The 10,217-nt window shown below is 42.9% G+C and overlaps 1 protein-coding gene across 2 annotated transcripts in view; it reads left to right on the forward strand.

Annotated features, from left to right (window-relative positions):
- Window positions 1-10,217, forward strand: part of HMGXB3 (HMG box domain containing 3) — a 48,685-nt gene that overhangs the window by 26,647 nt on the left and 11,821 nt on the right. For both annotated transcript variants that reach the window (XM_012727852.1, XM_012727853.1), the window contains exons 10-13: window positions 1,622-1,720; window positions 3,113-3,262; window positions 6,587-6,888; window positions 7,301-7,428. In XM_012727852.1, coding sequence (XP_012583306.1) covers window positions 1,622-1,720; window positions 3,113-3,262; window positions 6,587-6,888; window positions 7,301-7,428 — 679 coding nt within the window. The remainder of the gene's footprint in view (window positions 1-1,621; window positions 1,721-3,112; window positions 3,263-6,586; window positions 6,889-7,300; window positions 7,429-10,217) is intronic.

A 10,217-nucleotide genomic window follows, 5' to 3' on the forward strand; every position in this document is an offset into this window, starting at 1 on the left:
GAGGTCTTTTATTGTTCCATACGAATCTCATCAAATTCCGGAGCAGCCTGTCATGTGGCCTCAGATATCATTTTGAAACCTTAGACCTTGGAAGAAAAAAAGGGAAATTACTTTGCTGTGAGGCTGCAGACACTGTGTTGGGCATAACCATTTGCTTTCAAACACCATCATGCAAGTACTTACAGAGCAAAAAAATAAAAATTGCTTATTATTACACAGAACAGTTTCCACAAAATCAAACCTCTGAATTAGTGGCCCTAAGAAATAAATTGCATGTATACACAAAGTCTCCACAATGTTAAAATCAGTTTTTCTAATCATGAAGCAACAAGATCCACAAACATAAGAGAAACGAAAACACCGATAAGCTTAGGGTAGTCGTGCCACAGAGAAGCCAGATTTCCCCAGGGAACTGACTAACCATGAATGACTTTTTCCAATCGGGGGACAAATCTGTTAGTATGTCACCAGGAGGCACCCACCCCCAAACTGTTCAGTGTGTACGCTGTGCAGGTGCCTAGCCATCTACCATACAGAGGCAAAATAGACTCTTAGTGAATCATTTTTAATCAAATTACTGTGCATAGCCAGAAGAAGGTATATCCCTAGTGATGGTTTCTCAGTAGAACCCCAAATAACATTTCCTCAGGAGCAAATGTTTAAACAGTCAGCCAGAAGGAGGACCACTGAGCCCGAAAACTTGCCACAAGTCTAAGATACCTTCTGGCAGGGACCATGGGGAAAGGGTTAGGCAGGCCCCAGAGTTCTGGACAGAAGAAAAAAAAAATTCAAAGTATAAATCAAGGTAACCGCTGCTATCTGCTATTATCTCTGTCAAAGATGGCTCCACGTGCCACGTACCCCTGTGTCTTTTTCGAGTCTGTGTGTCTCTCTTCCAATGTCCACTCTAAATTTCCTTCCCACCAGTACCAGGATGCAGAGCCACAGAAGCGGGAGTTTTTTGTTTTTTAAAATTCTATAAATAATGAATGTATTCTTTATGGAAGATTAGAAAATGTTACAGCTCCTGGTAAAACTTGGTTTTCAAGTTTTTGTTGTTGTTGTTGTTGTTCATCAGCCTATATTTGATTTCCTCACTTGTCACTTTGAAGACAAGTTTTTTGTAGGAGTATGTATGGCTTAAGTGAACATCCTGGCTACTTAAATCAGTAAACCTGCACGTGTATTATATACTCCACAGGGCTTAAATGAAAATGAAGGGGCTGTCTTGTGTCCACATAATGTATGTCATCTCTTCTTTTCACCTCATTTCCCCTTATGATATTTTAGTGAATGATCTTTCAGACTTCACTGCCAACTTTACTCAGCCATACATTTGTTTGTATAACTGCTAGGTTTATTCATTTGATGGTTATTATACATCTAATTTATAGTGTTTATATTCTGCAATGTTATAAGCTACCCAGAATTGTGTGGCCACTCCTGGTCTTGAAAGGGACAGTCTTTTGTGGGCTGGTGATGCTGATGAACATCCCAGAGAATTCCATTGGAGGATTAATTCTACCATGTCCCTAGAAAGCCTCTTCTGCAAACTCTTTCAACCCACAAGACTTCAGGAGTTTGAGCTTCAAAACCTTAAGTAATTTGTTCTGACCCACAGCTACCGAATGGCCCAGTCAACAGGACGTCCCAGGTGAAAGTCGTAGAAGTCAAGCCTGATATGTTTCCTCCATATAAGTACAGCTGCACCGTCACGTTGGTAAGTGCAGCCAGCGGACTGGCTGACCCAGCTTGTTTTGATTTTGTGGTTGAGGATGAGTCAGATTGGCCGGGGCTGGGGGTGGGGATTATGGCTAGATCATAGATTGTGAAGATCCCCTCACTGATAGTAGAGAGCCACTGATGAATCAGCTAAGTTTTTGTTTTTCATATGAGATCTGACAATCTGGTTTGGTTTAGCTGTCTTTGTTCCTTTTAGCCTCATGTGTGCTTCCATAGATTAGTTTGGGCAATGCCACATTTTTCCTCCTTAAAATAATCACATTCAATACTAGTGTCATATGGGGCTTGAGAAGTACTCTTGTAGAGAACTTATTTAGTCTGACATTTTTCCAACCCACATACATTTTATTTATTTATCTATTTATTTATTTAGCATAATACACATTAACACTAATAAACAAATGTGTGGCCCTGGGGCCATCTTTTTTCAGAGTATGCAGCCTGGAACAGAGGAATAAACACCAGATGTCGGAAGACCTGGTTTTGACACTGCTGTGTGTGCTTAGTGTGAGGGCTCTGTCACGTTGGGCTTAATTCTCTCCTCAGTTTTCATCATCTGGCCAGGCTGTATGATACCATATTGGGGCTTCTCTTCCTCTTATTAGTCTCTAGTTTCGTTAAGCCTTAAAGTATCAACCATCCCTTTTGACAAGCTTCTCTGGCTGAGTTGAATAAAAGGCACCCAGTTTGAGAGTGCAGCTATAGCTTAAGACATTCTTAACTGATGAAGGCAGACAAGCATAGAGCCATTCATTCAAAATACAATTTTTGAGTACCTGCTGTGTCCTGGACCCTGTGCACAGATACAGTGTGAACAGGACAGTCAGGTGACTCCTCCCAGTCTGGTCTATCCTTAGGAGAATTCCATCTCTTTATCCTGAAGAGCATATTGAGTTTTCTTTGTCCAAAGACCTACTTACCACCTTCTCCAGGCCATCTCTTTGCTCCTAGGAAGCTATCTAAAGGGTCTTATGCAGAATCCTCTTTGCTGATTAGAAAAGGTGTCCTGGGAGCCTGGATGCCTGAACTTCGAACATCAGTGGTCTAGACTCACACTGTCTTTGGGCAGGGCTGAAAGTCTTGGATGCCCCATGATCTACTCCAGCCTTAATAGGCCTGCCTCACTCTGCTGACTCTCCTGAAGTTTTGACCCTTGCATTGACTTTCTTGTTTCACAGCAGCTCTGTTAAGACTGGAAGGGGATAACTGCAGTAAAGTGTCCTGTGCAAGGCCCTTTGGAAGCTAATCTAACTCTGTTTTTGGAATTGCCCTTTTGTCTGACTTACTGATAGCAGTCATCTTGCTTCTTGGCCCTTCCCGGGTGCATCTTGACTTTTATAGAACTGAACTTTGATCTTTCTTTTTTTAGGATTTGGGCCTGGCTACATCAAGAGGCCGGGGAAAGTGCAAGAATCCCTCCTGTAGCTATGTCTACACCAACCGGCATAAACCGCGGATTTGTCCCAGCTGTGGTTTTAACCTTGCCAAAGACCGGACTGAGAAAAACACCAAGGTTCTTGTGAGTTCCTTCCCTTGGCCTTAGGTTGGGTTCTGTGGGCAGACCTGTTGTAGAGATGAAGGTATTTCTTAGCTCATCAGAGTAGTTAGAGCACCGCAAACAGAACCAGATTACAGGTTCTTAACCTAGGCAAGAACATTTTTCTGGGCTTCCTTGTCCTCCTTGGTGAGCTGACCAGTTACCTTGATCTCTGAAAATTTTCTAGCCTAAAGGGCCAAGAGTTCATTCACCAAACAGTGGCAGCACAGGCCCTAAAGTGTTCTTGGATAAAGCAGGATGGATGATTCCATCCTTTTAGCTCTGGGGCCTGGTGAAGGATCTGTGACTAATACTTGGTAAGCGGAGATGCCAGTACTGGGGGCTTTATAGCTCACTGCCGCTCAGATTCCTCACAGAGCTTTTGCCTAGTTACTAATTTACCTTCTAATGGTCTTTGCAAACCTGTGAAGTCGGATGGTAAAACACATTCTACTCAGTTCATTTCTTTTATTAGAACCAGGGTGACAAATGGGAATTTGCAGAGATCCTCTGAATTTTCCCATGGAAAGTTTTTTAAGTGCACAAATAGAGTAAGAGTAAGGACAGAAAAGTTTTTGATCTGCTTTGGAAAGTGAGAGGTGAGGGTGCCACATGGACCGTGGGGATCTGGTATGGGGCCTGGTACTGCAGTTCGATGCCTACTACCGAGCTGGACCAGGTACTGGGGCTTGCTCAGTGTGTGCCATGTAGGTGGAAGGGGAAGGTGTGCCATGTCATGGACAAGCCTGAGCAAGACTGAAGAGATGGGGAATCAGAGTGTGTCCATTCAGCTAGAGGAGGGTATGGAGGGCTGGAGAGGGGGTTGGAAAATAAGACTGAAGGCATGTCAGGCTCTTTCGAGGTAGGTGTTTAGTGTTGGATGGCACCGTAGGGACTCACTGAATGTCCTTGAGTCAGGGAGAGTGTAGGGGAAGGTGATACAGGAGGAAATTTAAACATTTTGAGTGGAAAGAACCTGGAAAGGGCATTTCTGGCAATGAACCTCACCCTGATCTCTGGGTCTGTTTCCACCTATGAGATATCATCCTCATAGAGAGGAGTGGAACTATGTGCACTGAGGGCTGGTGGGAAAACACTGAGGCCGGGGGTTGGAAGGCCTGATGGGGGTGACCTGGAGTGAGAAGCTTTCCCTCTCTGAGTTTGAGCTTCCCCATCAGAACGTAAGTGGTCAAAGTGGGCTAGATCAGGGCATCTTATTCTCAGCAAGATGAACCTAGAGAGGACTCAGAATTCAGCTTTAAGGAGTCCTGTAACCCCTGCAGTTGTGAGAAGGATCCTGCGTGACCAGCAGGTCCTGTCACTACCAGGCACCCTCTGCGCACAGGGAGCTCTGCCCCAGTTTTCCACACCTGACTGCTGCCCATCCACCACCTGGCGTCCACCGCCTCGTCTGGGCTCCCTCACTGGCTCCCTGTGACTGTCTCTACCACACGGTAACTGCCTTTAGCCCCGGCGTGTCTGTTCCTCTGTCTCTTCGACCCCTGGAGCTTACATACGTATGGTTGATGAGTGATTGAGGCATGAAATGGAGTTCTGTGTAGGTAGAGTCCCTGAACACATTTTCTCAGGGTGTGGTATGGTTTGCAGGGTAGAAATAGACATTGACCTCTAGATCTAGGGTGGGTGGGAGATAGGGTGTGACACAGCTTTTTAGGTCACATTGGAGTGGTCTAGTGACTTCTTGGCAGTCGGTTTCAAATCCCATCATTTTATTTATATTCCTGTCTTTGACTAACTGCCACCCCACTAGCCCCACCCCCAAACTCTCATCTTTAGATATTAATAACCCTTCAATTGCCTAAATTTTAGAGAAATAAGCCGTAATTACTGTTTTCCATAAAATAAAGCACTGGTCAGAAAGGCCCAGGATCTTTGTGCATGTTGTCTCTGATGCCCCCTGCTGGCCAGGCATTTCCCATGTACTTTGTTTTGTTGACTGTCAGGAAGGCTGCACCATCTCTGGCATTCCTTTTCGTTTCTCATGTGTCCCAGCGTCATTCCTGCCTTCTGGTCCTCCAGCCCGTCATCTAAGTCATGAGTGGGAACAACTTGCAGAGCAGCTCTTCCTGGGTCAAACAGGTCTTCTGTAGGCATTGTGAGGTCTCCTGACAGCTATGGTGGGTCAGGCTTTGCTAACTGAAAGATGAATAGGACAAGAGGCCTCTTTCCTTACAGTGTAGTGAGGGAGAAAGATCAGCCAACCTGTTAAAAGAGTTGGATATATGCATGTGCAGTTAGTAGAAGGCCTTTTTTTGTTATTCAGCAGTGAACTTCCACAAAGCAGTAAACATGTCCAACAAATGTGATTCAGATCTCTTGCGCTGTTACAGGAATCAGGAAATAAACTCGAACTCTACTCACTAAAGAGGGAGCAGAGTCCCAGCTATGGGACAGTGGGTTCTGAGGTAAAATCAGTGTGGACTCCAGGAGCACAGTGGAGGGTTCTTTTTGTTTTTTTGTTTGTTTGTTTGTTTTTATTTTTTTAGTTACATTAGCTTATTTTGTACATATTTTTGTGCATTTGTCCATCTCAAATGGGTTTCCCATCACCAAATCACCCGTGTGCCATCACCATAGTCCAGTGCATTTCCTGGAGGGGTTTTTATGCTATATTTAAATCGGGGAGGAAATCTCCATTGAAAAGGAGCCTTCCTGAGAAGGACTTGATGTTAATGAGCATTTCAGAACCTTATCCTAGAAGCCTGTGACTGGTATATAAAGGTCTCTTGTACCCACAAGCCACAAAGTGTTAAACATACATGGTTTAAGGAGTATAGATGCTTGTTCATATGTTAAAAATGTTAAAATTAAATGTTTAAACTACCAGTGCATTTTTTTTTTCATTGCAGGCATTGTGCAATGTGATTTACTTGTATCTCATGGAAGTCTTGGACATTACTAGTAATTTGAATCCCCATTTCATAGGTGGGGAAATTAAGGCTCAGAAAGATTAAATCAATTTCCTTGGGTCACACATGTACAGCTGTTAATGTCATATCCAGAACTGAAATTCAGACCTGTTATCTTGCAAACCCTGTGCCTAGTGAATAGGTACTGACTCCCAAACCCAAGACCGAGAAGTGAAGAGGTGTGCGTGGTCTTCACCGTACACTAGAGAAGCAATGCCAGGGACACACCCTCCCTCACCTGAGTTACTCTTAGGGACACAGGTTGTGCACCCTCGGCCTCGTTGTGGCCCTCTGCCACTCACAGCCTGTCATTATTTTAGCTCAGTACTGTCTTCTTGTGCCCTGGATGCTTGCTTATTGGTTCCTGTCTTCCCAGGAGACGAGCCCACCACTCCCAGATGTGCTGAGCGCCACAGAGCCCCTGAGCACCGCCCAGCGGGAGATCCAGCGCCAGTCCACGCTGCAGTTGCTGCGCAAGGTCTTGCAGATTCCAGAGAATGAGTCAGAGCTGGCCGAGGTCTTCGCCTTGATTCATGAACTCAACAGCTCTCGACTCATCCTGTCCAACGTGAGTGAGGAGACAGTCACCATCGAGCAAACCTCTTGGTCGAATTATTATGAGTCTCCGTCCACGCAGTGCCTTCTCTGTAGCAGCCCATTATTCAAAGGGGGACAAAAGTAAGCACCCCATTCAGATTTATCCTGTCCCCAACTGCATTTTTAATGTTTCCTTTTCCTTTCCAACTGCCAAAAATACAATGATGATGGTGATGATGATGATGATAGTAACAGTGATTGTCCTTTATTTCTGTTGTCACCAAGTTAGGATTTAGTTTGCATCCTGAGTTCAGTGGGAATGGTTACCTTTGGTGATATATTGAGTTATGTGAACTTCAAGAGTGCTTCACAGACCAAAGTCCAACAAAGTGGGGATGCCCGCTCAGACATGTTGAGAACCCAGGCTCCAGCGCCTTCATCTGTCCACTCCACAAAAGTCTGGAGGATTTGGCCATCAATCACTGAGCCCTGGAACTGCAGCCAGGGGTTCACAGTCTCTCTGTTTGCTTACTGGTGATGTTTTTGGTACTAGCTCCCTGGCGGGACCTCAGGAGTGCTGGCTGCTGACAGCCAGCCGGCTGCAGGTGGTGACCGCCCAGGTGAAGATGTGTCTGAATCCCCAGTGTCTGGCCCTGCACAGCTTCATGGACATTTATACAGGTGAGCGCCAGAGGGCCCCGGAGCAGACTGGAGAAGAGCCTCTGTGTTCAGACCTCTCCTTGGGTCACTGGACCTTCCCAGGTGGGCTTCTGGGGAAGCAGATTTTTCTTCCTCCAGAATGCCTCAGACATTTACTTCTCAAATGTTAGGACTCTCTTCTTTGGGCCTTAAAGTACATGTAAAGATAACAGCTCTTTATTGTGGGAAAACTAGAAAATGCAGACAAGTATAAAGAGGAAGCTAAAAACCAGTGGTAATTTTACTGCCATGAGATCAGCACTAACACTCTCCAGTCTGCCACGTTTACTTGTCCGTGCAGTGCATAAGAATCCAGAGGTTCATAGGGTTATAGTTCTTCAAACAAGGGCAGGTTGTTTGGGAATGTACTTCTCAAATTGAGCAGGATTACGGGCATCTCCCTATGGCAGCAGGTGGACGCAGGACCCTTCCTAAGGAGTGGGTGTGCTGTTTCAGAGCCCTCTTTATAACCGCATCTCTGTGTGCAGCTTGAATTATTTCCTTTGAGCAAATGCTCAAAAGTGGAATTGTTGCATTTATCGTTTTCTCCCCATTCCTTCATCAAGAATAAGTGGGGAGAAATGCTTACTGAACATCTCTCATGTACTAGCCGTGGTGAGAATTTGAATCTTTAGTTCTGCCCTTTGTCTTCAGAACCTATGGTGCCTTACTTTGAAGTCACGTCTTTTCATATCTTGTACAGCTGGTTGACTTTGTTCTACCTGATGTTCTTGCCAACAGTTAATTAGATTGCCCATTTCCTTGCAGTTTTTCTAGACCGAGTGGTATCAAGGATTTATATTTTTTAAATTTAGATATGATAGAATTTATTCTGTTGCTACATAGCCGAGAGTTTGGACATAGGCACTGAGGTGTGTAACTGCCTTCACAATCATTATGTAGATTGGCTCCACACACCCTCATTCCCCACCCCCAAATATTCTCAAACTCACTAATCACAGGAAACCTTTTGATCTGTTTTTCCATTCCTGTGGTTTCATCTTTCCAGAATGTCATGCAAATGCAATCTTAGTATGTAGCATTTTCAGTCTGTCTTTTTTCACTAAGCATTAGTGCCTTTGAGTTATCTATATTATTGCCTGCATCAGTAGTTTTGTTCCTTTTTATTGCTGAATAATTTGTGTTAGTACCACCATTTGCTTACTCTGTTCACTCACCAAAGAACATTGATTTTTGGCAGCTAGGGATAGAGCTGCTATAAACACTCCTATAAAAGCTTTTGTGTAACCATAAATCATCATTTCTCTTGGTTAAATATGTAGGGTTCAAGTTGCTGCCATGTGATGAGTATATGGTTACTTTTATAATAAACTGTTGAACCATTTAGCTATATATCTACTCCTGCTTTCCTCTGACAGGGCGAGTCCCACATTGCTCTGCTGGGCAGCACTTTTTTTCCGATTGTGGTAAAAACGCATTTTCCTAGGTGTATATAATATAATCTTATTGTGGTTTTGATTTATATTTCCCCAATGCTGCACATCTTTTCATGGATTTGCTTTCCATCTGTAGGATGAAATGTTCACATCTTTGGCTCATTGAATTTGGTTTTCTTTTCTGATAATTTTTGAGAAATTTTGTAAAAATGTATTGTGGAGATAAGCCCTTTGTCAAATAAGTGATTTGCAAATATTTTCTTATCACTTGTATCTTTTCATTCTCTTAACAAAATTTTTCACAAAGCAAATGTTCTCAATTAAAAACCAAATCACTGTTTTTTTTCTTCTAGGGATTGTATTTTTCATGTTGTTCTAAGATCTCTTTACTTAAGGAAAGAGATCATAGTCTTCCTGTGTTTCTTTTTAGCAAATTATAATTTCACAGTTTATGTTTAGGTCTCTGATCCATTTTGAATTTCTGTATTTCTGTATGCAGGGTAAAGCCCAGGTTGAATTCATTTACTTTGCATGTCTGTTACTGCTTGCTGTAACCTTTTTTTGAAAAGTAGCCCTTTCTCCATTGAATTGCTGTTGTTCTTTGTGGAAAATCAATTGGTCATACATGTTTGGGTGTATTTCTGCACTCCGTCGTCTTCTGTTATTTATTTGCCCGTTTGCAATGTCACATTGTCCTTGTTTACTGTGACTTTATATATTCAGTCATATAATTAGGTAGTGTGACTCCTCCGGCCTGGTCGTTCCAGACTTCTTCTGGTTATTTGAGTTGCTTTTGCATGTCCGTATCTATAGATTTTAAAAATCAGCTTGTCAGTATCTGCAGAATATGCTCAGATTTTAAATTTAAATTGCATCAAATCTGTACTCAATTGGGGAAGTTTTTATTTTGACATGCCTCAAAATAATTCCCTTTCAGTCCATGAACATGATCTGTTGAGTTTAGTACATTTTTTTTATTTCCTTGTCAGTGTTTTATAGTGTTCCGCATCTAGATCCCAACCATGTTTCGTTAGGTTTAAACTGCAGTGTTCTACGCTGCTCAGTGCTGAAGGCGTGGTTCAGTTTCTAACTGTTCAGGCTGGCAGGGGTTTTGTCTTGTCTCTGTATTGATTGACCTGCTAGATGTATTTGATGAACTTGTAGATTAGTATTTGATAGGTAAAAAGCAATATAGTTTCTTAATGTGCTGGGTGTTTGTTTTTTATTATTATTATTATTAGAAAGATTTAAATCTTTTGCATTTTTTCTCTTGTGAAATTTCTTTTGGGAACAGTTTCCCTTTGTGGTATTTTGTTGATGTTTGTTTTGTTTGTTGATGAGGTCTGCAGTTCATCAGTTGTCTTTTTTTTTTTT

Source organism: Condylura cristata, unplaced genomic scaffold, assembly GCF_000260355.1.
Source record: "Condylura cristata isolate star-nosed mole 26May11 unplaced genomic scaffold, ConCri1.0 scaffold00021, whole genome shotgun sequence".
NCBI classification, from domain to species: domain Eukaryota; kingdom Metazoa; phylum Chordata; class Mammalia; order Eulipotyphla; family Talpidae; genus Condylura; species Condylura cristata.